Here is a 26,322-nt window from a genome sequence, read left to right as displayed (position 1 = left end):
AAGAAACAGCTTTATAAAGCCTTATTAGGATACGAGTGTTTGAAGGTCACTCTGGATACTACCAGCTGGGAAAAACGGGTCGGGAAGGGTTTATCTTGCTGAGGTGGGAGAGAAAAAGGAGGGGCAGAAAAATCCGGATTTTACCGCCAGGGCCTACCAAGCTAGCCCCACCAGTAGTGTCGTAAGAGATGGGAGGAGGAGCATAACGCCCGGAGGCAAAGCCCAGGAAAAAGATGGAGGTCCCGAAGTGGGGGTGGGGAAGAGGGAACGTAGAGGCTAGCAGTGCGGCTGCGCGCGAGGCGGTGGACGCGCCGGCGCGCAGAGGGGGCGGGGTTAAAGGTCACTGCGCGGCGGCGGGTCTGGCTGGCGGCGGCGGCGGGCGGGAGCTGAGTGCCCTGAGTGCACGTGTGAAGAAGCGGTGGCACCAGCGCGGCTGCTGGAGACACCCCCGCCCCCTTCGAAGACTCAGGGCCGCCCTCGACTTTCGCGGCCTCCGTCACCCCTTTAGCTCTGTGCCCTAGGCGAGGAGGCCGGCTTGTGGGGTTGAGTGGCCCGAGCTGAGGGCGCCGAGAGCTCGGGGCGGCGAGGACAACGGCGTTGATAGCGGTGGTAACGACGGCCTCAGCAGGCGGGGAAGATGAAAGGGTGAGGAAGGGCAGCCTCCTAGGGCCCGGCGGGCAGGGTGTTGGGGCCCGGGCCCGTGTAGGGGGAGTGTTGCGAAGAAGGGGAGAAACTAAGGGCGAAGACCGGGCGAAGGGAGATTTCCAGGCTTCTCTCTTCCCTCTGTTCCTAGAGGAGGCGGAGGCGACCAAGGCTGTTGGCGGGCTGAAGGGCTAGCGGTGGCAAGAGTGGTGAACCTAGGATTTTGTCCGGAGGACAAGTGTAGCTTAGTAGGGGCAAGAAGGAAAAACTATTGTGAGGCGCCTGGGGCCTCTTACCCCGGAGCGGACGCCTGAGCCACCTCCGGCCCATTTCTGGTGCAGTGGTCAGGTTGTCCTCTTATCCAGATCCATGCTTAACAACTGGAACTACAGTCTTTGACACCTTTCCGTTTCATTCGCATTTGGGGTCCGTGCAGAACCTTCTGGCGGGAGAAGGAATTGGAATAAAGAGCATGGGCATGAGTATTAAGAGCTAGTGACTCAACTAGATTTGGGTTGGGTCAGAGGGAGTGGAGGAGGGGGAATGAGCTCAAACAGTGTAGACTTGGGGTGCCAAAATGTTTAAGGAAGTATTGTGAATCAATAGGTGGAGCTATTGCTTCAGCAGTTGGTAATTGCCCCCTAAGTGCTTCTGAGGTTACTATGCTTTCTTCGGCATGGTTGACAAAGTTAAGATTCGATTTTTTTTCTCTCTCTTGAATAAAATTAGGGATTATTTTGATTTAACTGTTTCCGTTTGCATAATATGTCTTCTTGCCATTAAATTATATACTGTTACAGTATTAGTTACATTATAGAATTGCTTAAATGAGTATTTGGGAGCTTGCCTTTAGAATCCTCAAAGGAAGAAACAGAACCTTGTAAAAGCTTTCTCAGACGCCTGAAAAAAAATTTTTTTCTTACTATTGTAAATCGGTTGAAGGATTATAATTATGCTTTAAGTTACTTAAACTATTCAAACTATTCAGCAGCTCTTTTGAAGATGAAGTAAGTCAGTTTTTGGAGTAACTTCATACTGCCTAAAATTAAGGTTTAAATATTATCTCTATTTATGTTTGAAGTGTAGAAGAGATTCCAAGGAAGTTTATTTATTTGGTTTTAGGTCTGTAGCATGTTTTCTTACTCTGATTTGCTTTAAATACTGGAGATCCATTTCATTGTTGAATTGTATGTCTTGAAATTATTTTTCCCAATTGGGTCGTGATCCAGGAAGTTGGGGCTATTTTACTTTGATTCAGCATATTTGGGGAGTCTCCCTTTTTTGTTTGTTTGTTTTCTGATAGACAGTACTTGAGTGTAGATGCTGTGCTCTCTTAACTCATTTTTTTTTGTATTTTTTTTCCATATGTTCAATACATATTCATTGTGTTTTCTTAAAGTAATAATGAGGCTGAAGAGTTCCCAGTTTTGAAACTGTGCCAAGTATCCAAGAAATTGTTCTGGATGTTTTGATCCAAAACCTTTAATCTAGCTCATTCTCCATAGGGTGTAATGTCTTTCTGGTAATTCTCTTGGAAACAGAAATGGGGCCAGTTTCTACTTTGAATTAATATACTCATGAAGCAATATACTCTTTATTATACTCTTTTTATTTTAAATGGACATTTAAGTGTGATGTGATGGAGGCAGATCTCTAGAAATGAGGTCGGTGTTAGAGAAAAGTTATTGAATCTGTAATTTATGCCAGCAACCATGCATTAAGAGTCCTTAAGCACAGTTCTTATTGCTTATGATTGGGAGCTTAGAATCATGTTCTTGAATGAAAAATTTTAAGATGATTTCACAGGAATAGTCCTTATTCCCACTCACTCCCAGGAAGTTGGGACTTGAAAAAAGTTGTTGCTTCTTAGTATATAATTAAGGTGCTGAAGAAATAAAGTTAAGATATACTGTATTCTTTAGAAGATATTGAAGTCCTTGAGTTTCAGAACTTGTATCACTATGTGCAATGTAGTCAGTTTTTTAACTCTTGATTTTGAAAGGCCTATGGGAAATAGTGGTCTTGATTATGTGGTTTTTGTATGAAACTTAATTTGCTGCATATTTTATTGTATATTGATCTAACAAGACGGTAAGTTAAATAGAAATATCTAGAAATGGGAAACTGTAGGACTCCCAACTCCATATCAATGTGCGTTGTTACCTATGTTGCCTGTTGTTTAAGTTTTTAAAACTTATTTTCTGATTTTACTTCCTATTTTTACTGTTAGTATTCTGTTGTATTGGCATTTTTTGTATGATTTTGTGGGGGGATTCTATTGGGGATTGAATCCAGTGGTGCTTGTTCTCATGTTTACCACTGAGCTACATCCCTGTTCCAGGCCCACCCCCACCCCCTTTATTTTAAAGACAGGGTCTTCCTAAGTTGCCCAGGCTGACCTTGAACTTGAGATCCTCCTGTGAATTGCTGGGATTACAAATGTGGACCACTGTGCCTAACATAAACTGGTTATTTTTGATCTGTTTGTTATTCCTCACTAGGGAAGATGATAGTCAAGCAAGAAATACGCTGTAGATAGCTGTGACTGGGGCGGCAATGTAACTGGTCATTAATGTAATAGAAAATAAAGCTAAAAAGTAACTATTTTGAATAAAATTAAAATATAAGATTCTTTAGTCAGAGATGAAACTGTGTTGGAGAATTTAGAGTAACAGTTACCACTGATAGTGTATGGACTAGGAAAGGGCACAGGGAGTTTTCTGGGGTGCTGGAAATGTTCTCTTTATCTGGATATTGGTTACATAGGATGTGTATATACATGCATGCATACATATGTGTGTGTTGTGTTTGTGAAAAATCATTGGGCCATAAACACAATTAGTGATCTTTGCCATGTGTCAATAAGATTATATTGCTCTTTTGTCAGGGGGGGAAAAAAGCCAGTCAGGCTGAAGTAGCATTTGATAACTTTATAAACCTGCAATTCTTACTCTTGCTACTGTGAAATCAATAATTTGTTGTTTGTTGGTTGAGAGATTGAATTTTAACAAATACTTTACTTTTTAATGTTCCCTTTGCTGTATTGAGATACATTCATATAAAAAATGACTTTAAAATAACTTTTTAAAAAATCTGTAATGTGCTAACCTGGTGTAAAAGAAATACAGAAAATTAAAATAAAATCTGTTTTAGTCTAGTGATCAGGTACGACTATACTATAAATAATAGGAAAGTCAGTTGCTTACATCTGTGAATGGAATCATTGTATAATAGGAAGTATGCCTCCTGTCTATACAGTTGTGTGCACAGGTGACTAATCCTGTGTTGCCTTCAGTAGTATGATTTTTTTCTATCAATTAATTCAGTCCCTAACTCAATAGCAAAATATTAGTCCATTATAGTTGCAGCTGAAACAGTTGGCAATTGAGCTGCTGAAATGTGCCTTTTGAGGCTGAGTAACTTGAGTTTTTAAAGTTTAATTAAAAATTTTAAATCAAAATTTAAAAATTCAGTTATTGGACAATTTTTAAGAATGCTTGACACACCTTGTATATGTAGATCTAATCTAGATTTCATGAAATGTAAATATAGATGAATGATTTCCCAGCAAAATTAACATCTGAATTGAGGTATGCTACAAAAACTTATTGTGGAAAGGGGTTTTTAAAAAAGATAAATTATTAATGTTTTGTTTTTATTATATGTTGAAATTATTTCTCCTGTTTGGCTTGTTAATATAGGTTCCAGAAAATTTTAAATTATGTATGTAACTAAAATTATGTTTCTTTTGGACATTGCTGTGCTAGACCCTTAAAACCAAAGTTGTGAGCTGTTACATATACCTGTAATCCCAGAGATTCTGAAAGCTTAGGCAGGAAGATGGCAAATTCCAGGTCAACCTCCGAAACTTGGCAAGACCCTTTCTCAAAATTAAATATAAAAAGGACTGGGGATGTAGTTCAGCAGTAAAGCACCCCTGCATTCAATTCCTAGTACCAAAAATAAACAAACCAACCAACCAAAGTTATGTAAAACATGATCTCTTCCCTTAGAATATAGTTCCCAGATGATAGACATGTCTAAATGTTTCAAGTTGTGGGCCAACAGTTGATTTATGGCTATTTATACTCTGGGAAAGGATTCTGATGCCACTCCTAGTTTTTGTTTAAAGTCTTGTGTTCCAGTCATCTTGACTGCCATGGGTGAGGAGCATAATCAGAATTGTGTATTTGTCTTTCCTGAGCTAGTGCGACCTCTGTTCTGCCTGTTATTATTGAAGTTGTTCTTCAGGGAGAACCTTGTTTTTCAAGTCCTGAGGATTCTTGTCTTATTCCCCTAAGTGCTGTAATGGACGCTTGTTCATAAAACTACTTGACAAACATCCTTAATTATTTCTTTTGGATAATTCCCTAGGAATAAAATTTTTGGATCAAAAAATACATTTTTTAAAGCTCTGATACAGTTGCCCTCCTAAAGTAGCAGTTTATACTGTTAGCCCTGTTATGAGAATGTCCTTTCTTTCTCCCAAGGTCAGATTCAGAAGGGAAAGGAAATTTGCAAAAAACTTAAGAAAATGGATGAAAACGTTGGCTACCATTTCAACCAAGAGTTTTATAAATTTTTGTTTCAATTGTGATATTGACTTTGTTGTTGTAGATGGACACAATACCTTTATTTTAGTTATTTATTTTTATGTGGTGCTGAGGATCAAATCCAGGGCCTCACATGCTAGGCAAGCATTCTACCATTGAACCCCAGCCCACAAGTGTGTTTTGAGTACATATTCTTATAGCCTTAACTCTACTTTTACTTGGCTGATTAGGTGATAAATGGATAAATTTATTTATTTAATTTTGAAAATTTTATTACTTGGTGAAGTTGGGATACTTTCTACTTTTACTGGTATTTATATGTCTTTGTGACTTATTTGTTTATAAAACATCTTGTTTTTAATTGGGATACAGATTGCGCAGACTTGAAATTACAAAACAGTCAAAGACACTGTAGAAAATGAGGTTGAGACATTCAGATTAGTAAATTTTTGTGATGTCAGTTGACCCAGATAGCCCGAAGTAAAATTCTAAGGTATATTTGGATTTTTTTTCCCCTTCTAGTCTATGTAGTTCATTATATAAGGGAAACTTAACTGTAATACAAACATCATTTAACTAAAAGGCACCAAGTTTTGTTCTATTTTTTTCTTTTTTTAAATTAATTTTTTAATTTATATGTGACTGTGGAATGCATTATAATTCTTATTACACATATAAAGCACATTTTTTCATGTCTCTGGTAGTATACAAAGTATATTCACATCAACTCGTGTCTTCATACATGTACTTTGGATTATAATGTCCATCACATTCCATCATCATTTCTAACTCCATGCCCCCTCCCTTCCCTTTCCACCTCTCTGCCCTATCTAGAGTGCCACCAAGTTTTATGTCAGTGTGCCACAAATGATAGCTAGAAATAGGGTCATTATAATGTGACTCTTGATCTCTGGGTCTTGGTTTCATTCTTTAACAAGAAAGACTTGAACCTGAACAATGATGACCAAAGTTTCTAACTCAGGTGCAAGTTCTAATTTACTGTTGGTATTTAAGGTGTTGATGGCTTTGATGAGTTCTCAGACTACAGGAAAAGGTGCTGTTATTTGACACCTACCCATGACTGCTTTTTTTAACTGCTACCTGATATTCCTACTGGGCCAAGTAATGGATTCTCATTTAATCATTAAAATATCCCTGTACAGATGATGTGATATCTATAATCTTCTAGTTAAAAAAAAAAAAGGCAGAAATAAGCCAAGAATAAAAAACAGCTTAGTGGATTCTGGGATTTTTTAGTAGTTTTATGTGACCCAAAGTTGTTGAGGGTGGTAGGGAGAAACTAGATCAGTAGCTGTAGCTAGGTGATAAAAGTCTTTGTTTCAAAGTGGTGCTGAGGCGGGAACCCACACATGCTAGGCAAGCATTCTACCACTGAGCTACAATTTCAGCCCCAACAGTTATTGAAAGATTTTGAGCAGAGATGTAGTGTTTTAGGACGATTATTCTCATTGCTTCGTGATGGCTATCTCCTAGGTGCTAGACTTAGTCTCCTTCATTAGGCTCTTAAAATTAAGGTTGAAATAGTGGCCTGAATCATGATGCTAAGAGAAAGGATATGAGAATAGGTTATAATGGTATTTGAGGAAGCATAACTAATAAGAATTGTAAAAGGATATAAGGATACATCAGAATTAAATTTCTATATTGGATGAATGATGGAGCTATTCATGAAGACAGATATGAATAGAGGTAGATGCTCTAATTTTTTGTAGATTGAGTTGATTTTGAGATTCCTGTGCAAATAAGCATTAAGGAATACATTTTTGGATACTAAGATTTGGAGATAAAAACATTATCATTTACTTGGTAATAAAGGTAAAACCATAGCTCAGAAGGAGTTCTAATTTAATATATGGATGATAATGGAAATTTTTTTCACAGAGTAATTTATTCTTTTTAGGTAAAGGCCTTGAGTACATTGTGTCCATGTGTGTATTTAGCATTAGCAATTAACCAAATAATTTCTGAGTTTTTTTTTTTTTTTTTTTTTTTTTTTTTTACACCTCTGATTCTTGCAGTTTAACAATTAGGAAAGCTGTCCACCCACTACCACTTTGTTTTTGTTTTTGTTTAAAGATTTATGCATGTATAGATATGGAGTATATTAGTCTTATTTTTTGACTGTTATATGAAAAAAATAAGTATTTTTAATATGTATTTTTTAGTTGTAGTTGGACACAGTGCCTTTATTTTATTATTTTTATGTGGTGCTGAGGAACGAACCCAGAGCCACTAGGTGAGCGCTGTGCCACCGAATCATAACCCCAACCCCCATACTACCACTTTTTTGATGCTGCTAAATCTGTAGAACAATGGTTCTCTACCAGGAGCAAACCTCTCCTCCTGCACTCCTCCCTAATTATTGATAAATGTTTGAAGAGTTTTGGCACCTAATAGCTAGGGATGCTGCTAAACATCCGACAATGCACAGGAAAGCCTTCTCCCACTCAAGAATTATCTAGCCTGAAGTGTCAGTTGTACTGAAATTGAGAAACCCTACTCTGAAATCTAGATGAGATGATAAGAGTCTGACCAGTTAATATTAAGGGCTAGAGTTCTTGTATTTACTGAAAATAATTTAGTAATTCCTTGAGATATTTGGGGACTTGCTCTAAATCTTATAGTTTAGAAGAAAAGACAAAGTATAAAAATAAATGCTTATGGAATACTAAAATGTGTCCTGGAAAGGCAGAAGCAGTAATAAATTTTTTATGGGTAGAAGACTGGGGAGACAGGTTAAGGCACCATGAGCAGTTAGTATTTAAGCTGTGCTTTGAGAAATTTTGAACTGGGCCTTTCTGTGGAAGAAGAAATTCTCTAGAGGAGTTAACCCTTTCATGTAATTACTGAAAGCAAGAGTTTAGAACAAGATTACTGCCAGCTAAGAAAAAATTATCTACCTGTTCGAAATTTTTTATTCCGAGGACCATGGTCATAATCTGATTCTTGCTAGTAGACAAACTGAGTTTTATACAACTGCACTGTTAAAATGGAAATTCCTAGACCTAGGTCTGATTCTGGCTTTATTGATAACTGTCTATAAAACTACAGATTTTATTTGTCTCTCAGGGCTTTGGTTTTATCATCTGTAAAATGAAGGGGGAATAGACCCAATGGTTTGCAAGTTTTTTCTGGTCAAAGAGTGCACGAAGTGACCGTATAGTTAAAATTTTGTGCCAAGGTATGCTATACCCATTGATAGCATAAACAGGTTTTGAGCTTGCTTTTTTTATTTTCACTTTTTACTATATAACTTTAAAAGTCATACTTTGCACAGAAACCCACTTTTGTGGAATCATCCCCATCTTGTGGCCTTTCAGTATAATGCCACTAAATTCGCAATCATTGGCATGATTGACACTCAGAACATTCAAGTGCTTGCTGTGGTTTATGTTGCTGTACTAAACATGGGGAGACATTATCTCATTTTGTCACTTAGCTTGTTTACTAAACCAAAAATAAAAGTTTCCTATTTCCATATTCTAATCCCAAAGATTATGGTTATAAGATTTGACTGAATAACAGACTAGTCTTATGCTGACACAAATTACTAGCTAATAGGCTCTGTAGATGTATACAGTTATTTCAGATCTGAGGACTTAATTGAGAATTCTGAGTGCCATTGTAGTTGTTCTTTCTTGTTTCTGTCAGTCTGCCTGCAGTTGGATCCATAGTATAATAAGAATTTCTATATGAAGATGACTTGGGATTTGATAGTTATAGCTTTGAAATCAAGAAAAAAATGTCACATGAATTTACTTGAGCTAAGATATTTTAGTTCCTTTAGTAATTGCTGTCTTCAGTTTTCTAAGAGTTGTAAACTCCCATGCCAGTAGGAACGAGCTGGTAATGTACATGAGTAAAATGAGAAATTGCAAATTTAGGCTTTATGTAAAATCCTCATTTAAGTTTTAGCATCCAACTTAATTTAAAAATCAAAAAGAAAAACTGGGTCAGTAGCTGTGGTCATTTGATTCGGCTTTTAGGCAATCTTTCAGGCTTATGTACAGAATAGAAGTCTTAAACTACAGATAAATGGTCTACCTTGTTAACTTGAACTCTTTTCAGAAAGCAAACCATCATTGTACATTTTTAATCCCACATTGCAGGGACAAACAGATTTGAATTTGAATCATAGGTCCTCTTACACATAAATTGCTGTTACACATAAATTGGAACTATAGTGTAGCATTCTGTGCTAATTGACTAGGGGAAATAATTAATATTTGAAGTCAAATTTACTCTAATCATATAGCATACTTTTTCCATTGACCTATTCTAATTCTTTTTGCCATGGCCACCGTAGCCTATATAGTGCAGATATGTTGGACATACATAACCTTTATTTCTGGTACTGATTCCTTAGCTTTGTAAATCACACATAAGGGATGTTTTTTCTTAAAGTAGTTCTCATTTATCCCCGGGGTATATGTTCCAAGACCCCAGTGAATGACCTGAAACCACAGAAAGTATTGAACTTGATATATGCTATTTTATGCCTATGCAGTACATACCTATGGTAAAGCTTAATTTATGAATTAGGCATAATAATAAAATAATAATAAAACAAGAATTTTAACAATATTATAAAAATTGTGCATATGGACTTTTAAATTTTTTTATTTAATTTTTATTTATTTTGGGGGGGGCACAAGGGATTGAACTCAGGTACACTCATCTCCAGCCCTTTTTTGTATTTATTTAGAGACAGGGTCTCACTGAGTTGCTTTGTGCCTCACTGTTGCTCCTCCTGCCTCAGCCTCCTAGCTGCTGGGATTACAGGTGTGCTCCAGTGCACCTAGCTTGTGCATGTAGTCTTCTCAAAATATCCTAATGTACTATAATCACCCTTCTTCTGTGACGTGAGATGATACATTGCCTACATGATGAGATAAAGTGACATGAATGATAGGCCTTGTGATGAATTATTAGGCTACTAAGAAAGGGTTACTTGAACAGAAGCACTGCAATACTGGGATCTGATAACAAGATGACTACTAAGAACTAACTGGCAGGTAGCCTATATAGTGCAGATACATTGGACAGAAGGATGACTCACATCCCAGATGAGACTGAGTGAAAAGGCACAGGACTTTTATCTCACTAATTAGGATGATGCACAGTTTAAAACGTATAACTTGTTTATTTCTGCGATTTTCCACTTAATGTTTTCAGACTGTGGTAACTGAAATTATAGAAAGCAAAACCTAAGGTAAGAGAGTACTACTATAATTTAAGTGGGTGTTAAAATGGATGGTTTATGTAACAAGATTTATTACAAAAGTAAATTCTAAGCTGGAACTTTGCACTGTGAATTTTGAGCAAGGTTATTATATATACACGGGTTAGGAATCTAATCTTGGATTTTGTGACACTGCTTCTCCAGGATTTTTCTCCTACTCTAGAAAATTTTTCTCCAACATCTTTATAGGTTACTATTGTACCCCTAAAACTCACATGTTCTTTATGGTATATCTGTTCTGTGTTCAAGGAAACAACTCTAAAAGTAATGTATAAAGAGGTATTCTTTCATATAAAAAGTCTAAATGTATTCCCTTTAGTGTGTTTGACACTAATTTAATGAAAAATATGTCACTGAATCTCATATTCTCATGTCTTAGACATGTAACAAGTTTTCTGTGTTCTTTTTCCTGTTTTAAATATGTCTAGAGACTGGGGTTAGGGCCCAGTGGAGACCCCAGATTCCATCTACAGCACCTTAGGAGAAATATATATTTACATACACATATCCCCTCACACACATACGCATATGTACATACGTCAGTATACATACATATCTCAGATGTTTGGTTTAGGTATTTGGAAGGGAGATCTGTACTTCAATGGAAGACTCATTCTCTTACTCAGCTTCTCCCACAAAGTGAAAGCTTGGTACAGCTAGAGATTGAGAAGTTACTATTTGTTAAAAATTTGAAGTTCTTGCCTCCTTTTGCTTGTCTTTTAAACAGTAAAGAATAAATGAGGCATCAAGTGTTTTTTTTTTAATGAGTTTTCATATCACCAATAACATGTCTGTTCTTTCCTCACCAAGTTGATACAAAACCTAACTTCAAAGTTCTATATCTTGTGCTTTATTTAATGAGTGGTGTTTGTATTTCTTTGGTTTTTTTATGGAAATTTTCACACATATAAAAGTAAACAGACAATAAACAACAACTTTCAATTCTAGAAAGTAGTAGGGTCGATTCCCATGTTGTTTCATCTTTGACCCTTACTTTCCTTTTCAGCCGGAACACTTGAAAGGAAATCCTACACCTACTATCTCACTGTACCTCTAAGTAGTTCATTATGAATCTTGAATAGAAAAGTTTTTTTTCTAACATAATTACAATAGCTAATATGATTAAAACTATTAATCTGTAGTTTTCCTGTCTTATAAATGTCCTTTTAATAGATTTATTTACATCAAATTCCTACACTCCACTGATTGCATTTGGCTGAAATGCCTCATCATCCTTTTTTTAAAAAAAATAAATAAACTTGTTGGGCTGGGGTTGTAGCTCAGTGGTAGAACAATTGCCTAGCATGTGTAAAGGCACTGGTTTTGATCCTCATCACTGTGTTAATAAAATAAATGTATTGTGTAAAAAAATTTGGACAGAAGGATGACTCACATCCCAGATGAGACTGAGTGAAAAGGCACAAGACTTTTATCTCGCTAATTAGGATGATGCACAGTTTAAAACTTATGACTTATTTATAAATAAAAGTAAATAAAATAAAGGTATTGTGTAAAAAATTTTTTAAAAACTTGTTGTAGATTTACAGATAGATTGCAAAGATGTTGCAGAAAATCCTCCGTTTGTTCAATTACTATCATCTTAGGTTATTATGGTATACAGCTAAGAAAATGAAAAGACAAGCCACAATTGGAACAGAGGAGTTGAAAATTATAATTTTGATATAGGACTTATGTCCAGAATATATATTTTAACTCACTTAAGACAGACAATTCAATTTCTTATGAATTGAGTCATTGTCAAAATCCTAGGTTTAATCCCAGGTCTATGCCATGGGCAAAAAACTTAAACATTTCACCAAAAATATACAAATGACTGGTAACCATACAGAAAGATTCCCAGTGTCAGTAATGATTAGAGTAATGCGTGTCCAGTGAAGTATCACATCACATTGCTAGAATGACTGGAAACAGGTATTAAAAAAATAATGTAGGAAAACTTGGGGGTTTATAACCCCAATACATTACTGGTGAGAATATAAATTGTGAAGCCATTTTGTAAACGTTTAAGTGATATATTAGTTTTCTGTTGTTGCTGAAACAATTCAAACTTCAGGGCTTAAAGTAACACAAATTTATTGTCTTACAGTTCTTGAATTCAGATGTCTGAAACGGGCTTCACTGGGCTAAAAGTAAAGGTGTTGGCAGATCTAGTGATTTAAAAGTTACCATCAAATATTCAAATCTACCCAGATTCTCAGCCTGTGTCCTTATTTAGAAATATAGTCTTTAAAGATAAAATTAAGTCAAGGTCATACTAGATTAGAGTGGGTTGTGAATCCATTGACCTAGTGTCTAAGAATAGGAGAGGACACAGACTCAGTGAAGACCCATGTGAAGGTGGAAACAAACACTACGTTGAACCAAGAAATATATAGGGCCACTAGAAGCTAAAAAAGTCTAGAAGAATTCTTTCCTATGGGCTAGAAGGCATGGCCCTGCCCTTAGCATAATTTCAGACTTCTAATCTCCTGAACTGTGAGAAAATATGTTTTGTTGCTGTAAGTCACTAAGTTTGTGTTAATTTGTTAAAATAGCCCTATCAAACTCTTATAGCAGGATTGTATTTCTTCTAAAGGCTCTAGAGGAGAATCCATTTCCTTGCCTTTTCCAGCTTCCACAAGGGCAGCTAGATTCCTTGACTCAAAGCTCTTTCTTCATCTCAAATCTAGCAGTGTGCCATCATAAGAACTCTTTGCTGTGCTCTGTTATCTCTATTTCTTTTTTTTGGCGGGGGGGTGTTGTTGTTTTGATATTAGGGATTGAACTCGGGGGCATCCTCAACCTGTGCCACATCCCCAGACCTATTTTTGTTTTAGAGATAGGGTCTTAATGAGTTGCTCAGTATCTCGCTTTTGCTGAAGCTGACTTTGAACTTGCAATCCTCCTGCCTCAGCTGCCTGAATCCCTGAGATTACAGGCATGGGCTGTGGGGCCTGGCTTCATCTCTGGTTCTTAAGGACTTTGGACCCATCTGGATAATCTTGGTTAATTTTCATATATCAAGGTCTTAACCTGCAAAATACATTTTTTTCCATGTAAAATAATGTATGTTACGTTGGATTAGGAAATGGTTATCCTTTGAGAGCCATTGTTATACTTTAGTAAGTAGTTTCTTAAAAACCATACCTTCTATCCAGCCCACAATTCCAATTTCAGGAAAAAAATTAAGGCATATACCTGTACAAAGACTTGTATACAAAATTCTTAGCAACTTTATTTATAATAGCTAGGAAGTACACATTGGTCAGATGCTCATCAACTGGTGAACAGATAAGCAAAACGTTATATATATCCATACCACAATGAAATAAAAGGATTGAGCTTCTAATATACTACAACATGGGGAAACCTTAAATATTATGCAACAGGAAAGAAGTCTAGTGTAAAAGATAACATTATTATGTGATTTCATGTTGGAAACGTCCCGGAACAGCAAATCTGTACTAAGAGAAACTGTACATTGTGGCTGACTGTGAGTAGGAAAGAGGATTGAGACCGTATAAGCACTTCCAAAGCTGAATTGAGGTTGATAGTTGCATATCTTTGTAACTAATCAAATAATCTGTGACCTTTAGTTAAGCAAAAATTTCTTAGGTAAGACCCTGAGAAGTATTTCCCAAAAGACATTCAACCAAAATGTAAAGCTCCTACTCCATAAAATACAGGAAAATTGGGGCTGGGATTGTGGCTCAGTGGTAGAGTGCTCACCTAGCATGTGTGAGGCCCTGGGTTTGATCCTCAGCACCACATAAAAATAAATAAAATAAAGATATCATGTTCAACTACGACTAAAAAATAATTTTAAAAAAATCAGAAAAATGAAAAAAGCCACAGACTGAAAAAAATTTTTGCGACATGACTCAGAGATTATATGTATGTAGCTATAACTTATAGAGGACAAGATGCTTACAAAGACTAAGTTTTTTAAAAAATGGGCAGAAGATTTGAACATAAACTTAACCAAGGAAGACATGGTAAAAAGTAAGTACATGAGAAGATATTCAATATCATTTGTTATATAGGGACATAAATAAAAACCACAATGAGATGTCTTAACCCACTAATGAGAGCAGCATAAAGTTTAAAGTTGACAATGCCCAGTATTGGTGAGAATACAGAACAACTGGAATTCTCATGTACTTACCTATAATTTAGCATTCCCACTCCTTGGTATTTATTAAAAGAAATGAAAACACATTCACGAAAAACCTATATGCAAATGTTAATGGAACTTTATAATCTTCAAAACTTATAAACAACTCATAATGTTCTTCAACTAGAGGATAAAGCTAGGAGTGTAGTTCTGTGTATGTGAGTGGCCCTGGGTCCAATCTGTAGCATAGCAGTGACAAAGTATGATACATCTGTCTATAAAATGAAATACTACTCAACATTGACAAGGATGGAATACACTGTTGTATCAGGAATTATGCTGAATGAAAAGCTAAACAAGCACTGTGTATTTTGTGATTCAATTTTTGTCACATTCTCGAAGGCAAAATTATAAAGAACAGATTAGTGGTTGCCTGGGAGTGGTGTGGTTATATGTAGGAGGTTCTTAGGGTGGTAGAACTATTATATATTTCACTACATGATTATATGTATGTGTATAATAGTGGTTACATGATTTTACATATTTGTCAAAACTCAGAGCTATACACTCAAAAGTGAATTTAAAGTTTAAAAAAAGCCAAGAGAAAATTGATTCCCCTATGCCAAAAAAAAGTGGAAAATAAAAAATGACTAATAGTTGGTACAAAAAAATTGCCAGCTGGTGGACTTGGATTGATTGAATTAATTATGGCATTGAGAGTTTCACTGGACTAGATATTCTAATTGTCAGATGAAAGGAGTAGGACTTGAGTGTGTATTGTTTACAAGAAATTTTATTTTTTATTTTTACTTTTTTAATTTATTAATAGATAGAGTCCCAATGTGTAGTACAGATTGGCCTCGAACTCTTGAACTATATAAGTGCTGCTGCTTACATGGCACTTTAAGGATTTGGGGAAGTTTAAAAAAATTTTTTTTAATTGCTAAAAGATACACCATGCATCATTGATTAAGTGAAAGCTGTGTCTATGTGATAATTAAAGCAGACTTTAAAATGAGAAGTATCATCAGTGAAAATGAAGGATGTTTCAGATTATACAGACGTCAAGTTATCAACAGTTTATAACAGTCCTGAGTACTTAACGTTCCTGCTAAAAAAGAAGGAACACTTCCAAACTTTGAAGCCAACTTAATCCTGATAAGAAAGCCTGTCAAGGATGGGGGTTGTGACTTGGCAATAGAGCTCTCACCTAGCACATGCAAGGCCTTGGGTTCAGTCCTCAACACCACATAAAAAATAAATAAATAAAATAAAGATATTGTGTCCAACTTCAACTAAATATAATTTAATAAATGTATTTCATATAATGTATATTAATAAATATATTTAACAAATATATATATATATATATATATATATATATATATATATATATATATATATATATAAATCTTCAAAGAAAGCCTGTCAGGATTATAAGAAAACCATTGTGTTGAAGTAAGCTTTCTTGAGATGTCATTTGGACAAAGACTAAAAGAAGGCAAGGGCAATACACAGCCAAGAATGAAGAGGCTGCCAAAAGAAATGGGGAAAACTGCAGGTTAGACATTTTGGGGGAAGGGTCCGTATATTTGGTTTCCAGTATATGTACTTGGGGGTTTCTACTAGAGTTGTTTTGAATCAGATTTTGGAATTCTGGAATGAAGTTTAGGCTACAGACAAATTTGGAAGTAGGTAGCATTAAAGTCATAGGAATGAATAAAATCACCAAGAAAATATGTGCAGGGCCCTCGTAGAATTGTTTCAACATCAGCTTTCTTATGTACCCATGGGGTAATTTATTTATTTATTTATTTATTTATTTATTTATTTATTTATTTTTGGGTAATTTATATTTTAGCCTTACCGAACAGGCTACAGTTTTGGAAATACACCATTACTATTTTGTTAATGTTTTGCCTTCTCCTTAGACTGTACATCTTACCTTCTTTCCACATTAAGAACTCAAGAAAAGTTTAAATTCACTGAGTTCTTAGAAACTGTGTTTTTATATTAATTTTCTAATAGAGATTTGGGACTTCATAAAACTTTGGGAGCTCTTCTACTTTTTGGTTGTTATAGTCATGGGATATTCTCATTTTCTTGACATTTCTACATATCCCTTATGTTGAAATTATTCCATGCCTTTTAATACTGCACATGTTCTTTGCTAAATTATAGGTTGATATTATATTACTAATATATTTAGAATATCCACATCTTAAAATAATTTTGAAGCTAAGTGATCAGGATTACAGAAGTATTCCATTTCAATTAGACATATCATGTTAATGAAAATAAACTATATTTGAAGCTAAATTTTGTTGACAGTTGTACCTTTAGTCACCACTTTGAAATTGTTTCTAGTATATTCTGACCATCTAGTAAGAATCTAATTTTTCAGACAGCTACCAAACAGTACATGTTTGCATATAGAAAAATACTGAGAGACTGTGTCAAACTATTTCTGGTCTTGTTCCTCAGAATAGTTTCACTTCCTAAGTCATTTCTATGATTATGCACCTAAAAAAAAAAACTTGTAAAAAATTAAGCAAGGAAAGATTAAGCTGCTATACTGTAATGATTCAGTTTTGTTTCTTCAGTATAGGCTTGATCTGCCAAGCCTAATGAAAACTTTTTTTTTTTTTTAGTACTTTTATTCAATCTAGGACATGCCCTATAATCACCTTTTCCTCATGTATGAAGTCAAGTACCTGGTTATTATCCAGAAAATTATAAATATACTTGAAGCCTGATAACTGCCAAGAGGTCATTCTTCAAATTTTAAAAACTATAGTCTTTTCACTTATCATTTAGAAGCTTGAGTTCCTAAGTTCTTTAGTTACTCATTATTGTTTAAATTTAAACTTAATGTATTTTTCAGTCACTTTTAAAATACAGAGGCTAAGACTTTTATTTTAAGAAAATGCAGTGGAGTAGTTTAAGTGATGTCCCTGAATATAATCAAGAGAAGCTATATTGTATGTAAAATAAATTACTGTACCCAATTTGTGGCACTATGGGAAGTTAAAGAGAAGATGGTATAGGTAAGATGTGATCTCCTTATTTAATGGAATCCTATATTTTACATGATATCAGTATCTGCAGAATATTTAAAATAAGAATGATAGACAGCAAGGCAGTGAGCCCAGTGGATTTCAGGTAAGAAAGGGTTTGGGACAAGATGTAATTTACTTCGGGTTTTTTTTTTTTTTTTTTTTAAAGTGGTGCTGAGGATTGAACCTAGGGCCTTGTATGTGCTAGACAAGCACTCTACCACTGAGCCATAACCCCAGCCCTAATTTACTTCAGTTTTAAAAAAGAAAAAAACAAGCTATGCTTCAATTAAGAGGAGAAGTTATTATGAATGAGGTGAAACCTACTTAAAGAAGACATGAATCTTACACAGGGAATTCAATGCAGTTGTCAGATACTTTGGAGAATACCATATTTATTTGTATGACCAGAAAATGGAAAAGAAATTAAAAAAAAATCACTGTGACTGCTAAGAAAAGTTTTGTGCTTACATTTTAAGAAAACAATATGTGTAAGTGTGATTGAGTTGCTGTTAGTAATACATAATAGTGGAATAAAAATTAAATAATTGAGGCACGAAGACTGAAGGTCATATGACAGGAAGGATACTCTTTACACTATCTTTTGAGTTCTGGATACAGAGTACTTAAGTAGAAGATTGAGTTTCTTTTTGATTTTTTTTTTTTTTCTGCTTCCAACTCCTTAGCAAGAGAATGTTTTTCAAACAGGGCACTACAGAGTGATATACTTCTTAGAGAATTCTAACATAAGAAAATAGTGTAGCATATTGACTTCTATCTAAATAAATAAACTTTACACATTTCTTTTGTTAGGTCATCCTGTTGTGATCTATAATTATAACTGTCCTTAACAACAAGGTTTGGGACTGGGATTGTAGCTCAATGATAGAGCGCTTGCCTAGCATGGGTTTCATCCTCTGTACCACATTTTAAAAAAAGAACGGAGTTTAGCCACATGTGGTGGCACGTGCCTATAATCTCAGCAATTTATCAAGGCCCTAAGCAACTTAGACCCTTTCTCCAAATAAAATACAAAAAAAGGACTAGGGATGTGGCTCAGTGATTAAATGCTCCTGAGTTAAATCCCTGATACAAAAAGAAAAAAAAAACAACAAGGTTTAATGCTTCTATTATCTAAGTTTTAATGGTTCAGAAAGTTTTTTTTAATTGCCTATAGTTTGTGCTATATATTTAAAAATATCCTTTTCAGATATTTTTCTGTAGATATTAACAAAAGTTGTAGTATTGGATATATAGGTGGAATATACTTTTTTCTCCACAAAATTATATTACAACATATTTCTGTGCCAGAAATTTGGATATAGCATGCTTAACTTTAATCGGTTTCATTATCAGTAAACACTTTTTTATCTTTGCTTTTTCCTTTTTACTATTCTAAGTATGGTAGAATGTAGACATTCTTGTTGAGTCATTTGCTCAACACACCCCAAATGTGATACAAATGATTAATAAGCATACTTGTTTGCAATTCATTGCTGTTAGATTCGAATGCCTTTATAATCTGAAACTAGCAGCTTTATAGGCAAAATAACTTGGTTACTGTATGAAACTTTTTAGTTTTAATCCCTTTTTCCATGGAATCAGTTCTTTTGATTACATAGTTTTTGTAGAAATGCTACTATTGCATTTTTTCCCCCCAAGAGTGAAAGAAGTAGGATTTATTCATGTGTGAAAAATAGAAACAGAACTCTGGCTGGGGTGGGCAAGAATGGATCCAATTCTGGATAGATAATTTTCAAACTTGTATTTTTCAAAATGTAGATTCTGTTTCCAGAGATTCTGGTCCTGAAAAGGGGGGTGGGATGTCCAAGAATGTGAATTTTGAGTACCACCACTGTGACTTTGAAGTAGATGGCCCCAGGAGGGCCACTATTCTCAATTAATAGGCACATAATTATTACACAAATTATTTTCTTGGGATAAATGTTAGAAGTAGGATTACTTATTTCAGTACATTGTACTAGATAATTTTTCTCAAGAGATACTGTATATTTACCATCTGCAAGGTTTAAGAATACCATTTGCTACTTCTCTTGCTAATATTAGGTGTCATCATTCTTTTTGATCAATAGTTGTATCTAATTTTTTGAATAGTAAACTACAGGGAAATCTTTCCTGTTCATTGTAAGATATTATTCTGGCTTTCTTAATAGTTGCATACTATATTTGTCCCTTGTATGAAAATTACTAGCAAAATTGGTATTGAATATCTGGCCATATTTGCTTAAATGGTAATAGTTTTAGGAATATCAAGTCATTATGAAAATGTTGGATTTGTCGATCATGAAAAAAAAACTTGTTACCCATTTAATATGTTATCTTTATAAATGAGAAACTAATTATATTTTATTGAGTACATATTGGTTTGTTCCAGTAGCCGGATCGAGTTGGGAGATGTAACACCACACAATATTAAACAGTTGAAGAGATTGAACCAGGTCATTTTTCCAGTCAGCTACAATGACAAGTTCTACAAGGATGTGCTGGAGGTTGGCGAGCTAGCAAAACTTGGTAAGATGTGGCTTTTTTCCTTACTTCTGTTTTAAAATTTGTAGTTTTAAACTTCACCCGTTACTATTAGAGCAAGAAGACTTAACTAATTTGTCTTTTTATTTTACAAGTGAGGTTAATGGAGTGGTTCAGGTTCTAAAAAAAATATAGAATATTTGAATTTTAAATGGAATCACTAAATATTCTTTATTACTTAGTGTTTGCCTGTATGTTACCAATGATTTAGCTTTACAGCCTTCTGAGACAATGTAAGAGGTTTTTGAAGCCATTGATATTCATAGGATAGCTAATTAAAATTTAATGCTTATAATAACAACTTAGTCTCTTAGAAGAAATGATTAAATGTGTTGTTTTGTCTATTGAACTTTATGTCTTTATATTTTCTATGGCAGCCTATTTCAATGATATTGCTGTAGGTGCAGTATGCTGCAGGGTGGATCATTCACAGAATCAGAAGAGACTTTACATCATGACATTAGGATGTCTTGCACCTTACAGAAGGCTAGGAATAGGTAATTCATTCTTTCTTCTTCCTTCCTCCCTCCTACTTTCCCTCCCTCCTTCAAAGCCTAAGTACCTTGTTAAATCTTTTTGATATAATAAGTCAGTTTATTTCTTTTATAAAATAAAGTGAAAATAACTGGTGTTTACTAACATAATTCAATTGAAAAACCCTCCATGGATTTGTCTAATTTTCCCCCCACTTAAAAAATATCTATCTGTAAATATTTGTATAAAAAATTGCTTTATATTTATCTCTTAGTATCTAATGTTACCTCTTAAATTTTATTAGGTCTCAATAAGTAGTTCAGTTGGCAAATAGGTATAGAATTTAAAGGTTGCTTTTTAAGGTTACTTATTTGTTGTTTGTATTATTAACAGGAACTAAAATGTTAAATCACGTCCTAAACATCTGTGAAAAAGATGGCACTTTTGACAACATCTATCTGTAAGTAAGATAATATTTAATGTTCTTATCTCAACAGTTTAAATGTCAATAAAAATCATTACTAGAAATTTTAAAATCTGATCACTTACTGTATCTTAAAAAAATACCATGGAATAATTGTTGTACAGTACCTGTATAACATTGCTTCTAGGACCCGCCCCCCTGATTCCCCTCATAGATACCAAAATATGAGTGATTCAAGCCTCTGTATAAAATGGCAGCGTATTTACATTAAGACCTACAGATATCCTCCCGTATGAAATCCAGTTAGATTACTTATAATATTTAATATTATATGCTGTGTACATTTATTATTGTACTATATTATTTAGGGAATGACAAGGAAAAATACAGTGTACCTGTTCATTCAGATGCAATTTTCTTTCCTAATATGTTAATCCTATGTAGAAGCAGAACCCAGGAATGTGATGGGGCCTGCTGTAGTTGTAACAATGCTTTGTTGTTGTTGTTTATTTATTTGGTACCAAGGCTTGAAACCAGGGGTGCTTAACCACTGAGCCACATCCCTAGCCCATTTTTTTTATTTTTTATTTTGAGACAGGATCTTGCTGAGCTGCTTGGGGCCTTGTCAAATTGCTAAAATTGGCTTTGAACTTGTGATCCTCCTGCCTCAGCCTCCCAAAATGCTGGGATTACAGGCTAGCAGTGCATCACCGCACTGGACTACTTGATACAATGTTTATTTGGTTTGTTTTAGTAATAAATAAAGAATCTGAGACACATTGCTACATTATATTGGGATGGGAACTACAAAGTCATATAAATGAAGTCAGGATTAAAACTCGTTCAGATTTAAAACCATTCATATTATTAATATTATTTTTCTCATGCCTTGCTGTTTGTACTGTTTCATTCAAGGTTATCAGTGATATACCCATTTATACTACAATTTAAAAAAATCAAAATCAGAGAATTCTCTGAGGTTATATTTGACTCTTAAAAGGCTGCAGATTAAGAACAAGACTAAGATTATTACTGGATGTTTATAATTGTAATTCAGTTTGGTGATGGCAGATATTAAATAATATGGTATTATTTTGAAGAGTAATTGAGAAAGCTCTAATTTCTTATATATTTTTTTGTTGTTGATGTTGTTTTTGCTGGGAGCAGTGGCACACATCTATAATCCTAGAAAATTTGGGAAGCCAAGGCAGGAGGATTGCACTTAGCTAGGTCCTAATGCGCCCCCATCCCCTGCGCCCCCCCCCCCCCAAATTCAACATGTTGTCTTTCATTTCAAAGGAAGACAACAGATTTGAGACCCTAGCTTTAAAGTTTTTTATCATTATTTTTCTGCTTTTGTCTGTATGGCCTCTGATTCCTGCCTATGGTTATCTAAATCCCACCCCAAGTTTAGTTTTTTTTTTGTATTGGAGATTGAAACCAGGAGCACTTTGCCACTGAGCTACATCTCCAGTTTTTTGTTTTTTGTTTTTTGTTTTTTTTTTTTTGAGACAGCATGTCACTAAGTTACTGAGGGTCTCATTAAGTTGCTGAGACTCTATTTGAACTTCTGATCTTCCTGCATCAGCCTCTGGAATAGCTGGGATTATAGTTGTGTACCACCACACCCAGCTATTTAATCCATGTTTAATTACAGGAATCTTTTTTTCCCCCCTTACTGGCAAAAGTAGGGCTTGGTTTCCCTTTGTTAACTGTAAGACTAAATATTCTTACTGAGCCTTCTCCTAGCCACATCTTTCGAATGGAATAATTCAGTTAAAAATAAAAAATCATCAATTATTGGTAATTGAAAATATTAGTTGTGATTGTAAAGAAAATGTACAAAAAAATAATATTCTAATTCAAAGTTGAAGCTCTGTGTAGAGAATACTTAAAAGCTGATGAAACTTTAATTTACTTTCTTTATAACCTTTTATATCTCAGGCACGTTCAGATCAGCAATGAGTCAGCAATTGACTTCTACAGGAAGTTTGGCTTTGAGATTATTGAGACAAAGAAGAACTACTATAAGAGGATAGAGCCTGCAGATGCTCATGTGCTTCAGAAAAACCTCAAAGTCCCTTCTGGTCAGAATGCAGATGCGCAGAAAACAGACAACTGAACAAATTACAAATGAACTTTCTTGCACTTGCTTGTCGCCAAATAAAAGAGAGGCCCATTGATTCCCTGCCCCTGTCCCCCGCCTTTCCTAAGTTTTCCTCCCTCCTTGTTCCTTTTTTTCCTCATTTCTTTTCTTCCTCTAGAAGTTTTAATACTTTCAAAAATAATCATGTTTGGATTGTTTTAGTTTTTCTTTTTCTCTCTTTTTTTTTTTTTTTGGTGTGTGTGTGTATGGTGGTTGTCTTGAAAGAAGGAGAAGGTAGATCTGTTTAGTTTCACAGTTAAAATGTATGGTCCCAAAATTTGGGTGTCATTTGATTTCAATTTTTTTTTTCCTTATTTCCTGCTTTCACATTGAAGGGCAGAGCCTACAGATATTGTTTATTTCTAAAGATAAAAAGAAGCAGCAGCAATATCTTGTTCTGTAATTCATAGACAAGTGTAGTGTGTTTGTGGTACTCTAGGTTCTTAAAAACTATTTGTGGGATGTTAATCCCTAGACATTGCCTTCACTCCACCTTTAGTCCTTCTGAGCACTTTCTCAGGAGTTGGACCATTTTTATCTTCGTAAGAAATATCAAGTTTATTTAGGTTTTTAAAGCAATTTTTCCCCCAACTGATGGATGAGGCAGTTTGGGTAGGTTGTGTTATATTTTGATCTGAAAGCATTTGAGTTAAACTGCTTTTTTGCTAATGAGTGAGCTCTGGTTATTAGAAGATTTGTTTTTCTTGCTATTGATATTAGAGTCATTAATTTTTAGAGTATGAACTGGTGAAAAAAGCTTTTTTTATTCTCCCAGCTAGAGATATGGCCTTTAACTGACCTAAAGAGCTTTGTTGTGATCTTTTTTTTTCCCCCAACCTTTTTCCTTCAGCAAACCCAATAATAGTCTAACCTTAAAAGTGGAGTTGATGTCCTTATAGGTCAGTATCCCTAAATCAACCTAAAGCAGGTGTTTTCTCGTAAACATATTTAAAAAAAAAATACCTAAAAGGAAGCCTAGATGGACTGTGGCACAATAAATGCATTTAATGTCAACTAATGCAGGTTGTTAATTGAAAGTGTGGCCACTGAACATTTGATTGTATAGGAAAAAATATCTAAACAGTATTTTTGAGAATAACATAGCTATGCTATTGCTTATCTGTTGGAGAACATCCCAGATTTGCTTATACTCTGTGCCTACAATATTGAGTTTAAGGATTTGGGATAAGGGGAATTGTTAAACAAATTGCTTCTAAGAAAGATAGAAGCATAAAGTATTAATAATGCAGATATCACTGTGACCTCCTCTACTGACAGACTGGTTTTTGTCAGAACATTTTCTGACACGTAGAGAGTGGCTTTAACAGGTTGATAACTTTATGAGAGACATCTGAAATACTTGTGTTTTACTCCCATTGCCCCATCTTCAATATTTAGAATTTTTTGGTTTGTCAGTAGTGATGGTTCTAGAAATGCTCTCATTAGACTTTACAAACAATGCACAGGGCTTGAGTTTTCTGTCATTTGACTTTAAGGAAGTTTGATTCATAATATTGATCCTCATGTAAAATTCTGGTATAAAAGTCTCATGTCCAAATAGGTTAAATGACAATATTATTTTATAGAATGTACACACTTTATATCCTTAAGTTTTTATTTGTAAGTGTGAGAGTACAAAGTAAAATAGGCTTCCATAGTCTTGAGTGCCAAGAAAAATATAAGGAAGATGGCTGGTGAATGAATTTTTAGTGTTCTAATCTTAAATTAGTAAAAATGTAGAAAGACCACACTGTTTTCTTCATTATCAATTCCTTAAACAATCCAAATGTAGGCTTAGAAGAAAAGTTTAGCATTAAGCACCTTTACCTTTGTGGATAAGATTCAGCTTGCTCTTGACAAGAAAAGAGTGCTTGAGTTACAGGAAGTGTAATTAGTGTGAAGAATTCAGCCTTTTTGTAAACTTCCAGATATCAAAATAGATTTTGATATATAACTGAGTTTTCTGAGATGACACTGCCTCTATTTCTATATCCATTTCACCTGGACTTTCTAAGCAGTCCTATGAATGTATCCCTATATGTGGTTATCAAAAACCGAATAGCTGCCTCACGACAATTAAGTACTTGTTATTTAAAGAGGGAAAAATATTAAAGTTTGAATTGAGTTTGTAGGCTTTCTGTCATTTAGTTTCTTTTTCCACACTAGTTAAAAGATTTAACCTAAATTTTAAGTGTTTGTAAAGAGTTAACTGTCCTACATCAAACTTGTGTTAAATAATTCCATCCACTTATACAAGAAGAAGATTTGGAAGAAGTAGAAGTTGGGCACTAGTTTGTACACCTATGAGTCAGTAAAGACTAAAGTAATACCCCATGTTGAGTTGATTATTTTGATATATGATAAAAAAAAAAATCTTTGAGGTAAAATAGTAATTCTGTTAACTGGAAGATCACAGGATATATCCATCATATTTTTCAGGACAGATAGTTTTTACAGTGGGGCAAGTAGTTTAAATTTATACTGTATGGAATTTGCATTTAGGTTCTAAAGAAAAGAATCTGTAGAGAAATCTATGCAATGTATAATTTGCCCAGATTAGTTTTCATTTGAGGAAATGAGTTCTGAAATATCTTCAAAGTTTACTCATCAATTGAAAATCTTTCAAAAAGAGATTATTAGGAAACTGGTGTGTGGTGGTGGAAAAGAAAAGCTCCCTCAGTTTTTGGAGGGAAAACTTTAAAATTACTTTAATGGCTAAGTTTACTTGGTGCAGTTAAGAATTAAACTTGTCGATTTTAACATTGCTGTTACATCTGAAATAAACTTATGTGATGTTCTGGTAGTGATCTGTGATGTCCATAAGTGTCAAAGAATACCCTGCATTGTGCTGAATTCTGCAGTTGGCAACTGTATGTAGTCATTGTATACTGTTGCCCACACTATTTACTTCATATTTCTTTTAAGTATAATTTAAAACTCATTATAATAGCTCAGGTGTAACCAAAGCATCCTAATTCAGACCTTTTGGAACTCACTAGAAACACTTTAAGTATCTATAGTTTAATCCTATGGGAGAAAAAATATCCAAGGAGCTGGCCTGCTACTGTTTTGAATCTAATTTTTAAAAAATACATGGGCACTT

General features: G+C 34.6%; 1 protein-coding gene across 1 annotated transcript; it reads left to right on the top strand.

The window, feature by feature from the left end:
- Nucleotides 1–326: 326 nt before the first annotated feature.
- NAA50 (N-alpha-acetyltransferase 50, NatE catalytic subunit) lies at nucleotides 327–26,022 on the top strand. The gene is made up of 5 exons (XM_081300617.1): nucleotides 327–645; nucleotides 20,024–20,160; nucleotides 20,553–20,672; nucleotides 21,043–21,109; nucleotides 23,018–26,022. The coding sequence occupies exons 1-5, from the start codon at nucleotides 638–640 to the stop codon at nucleotides 23,193–23,195; spliced, it is 510 nt and encodes a 169-aa protein (XP_081156743.1). The 5' UTR covers nucleotides 327–637; the 3' UTR covers nucleotides 23,196–26,022.
- The last annotated feature ends 300 nt before the right edge of the window (nucleotides 26,023–26,322 follow it).

The sequence above is a fragment of the Spermophilus citellus genome (assembly GCF_964194105.1).
Source record: "Spermophilus citellus genome assembly, chromosome: 7".
NCBI lineage: Eukaryota > Metazoa > Chordata > Mammalia > Rodentia > Sciuridae > Spermophilus > Spermophilus citellus.
Note: the sequence above shows the minus strand (reverse complement) of the source record. Positions and strands in the feature narration are given on the sequence as shown.

Excerpts from the sequence above, each read along its gene's own strand:
- NAA50 (XM_081300617.1), top strand. Across the intron at positions 20,673-21,042 it reads TTACAGAAGGCTAGGAATAG|GAACTAAAATGTTAAATCAC; the intron begins GTAATTCATTCT and ends TATTATTAACAG. Across the intron at positions 21,110-23,017 it reads ACTTTTGACAACATCTATCT|GCACGTTCAGATCAGCAATG; the intron begins GTAAGTAAGATA and ends TTTATATCTCAG.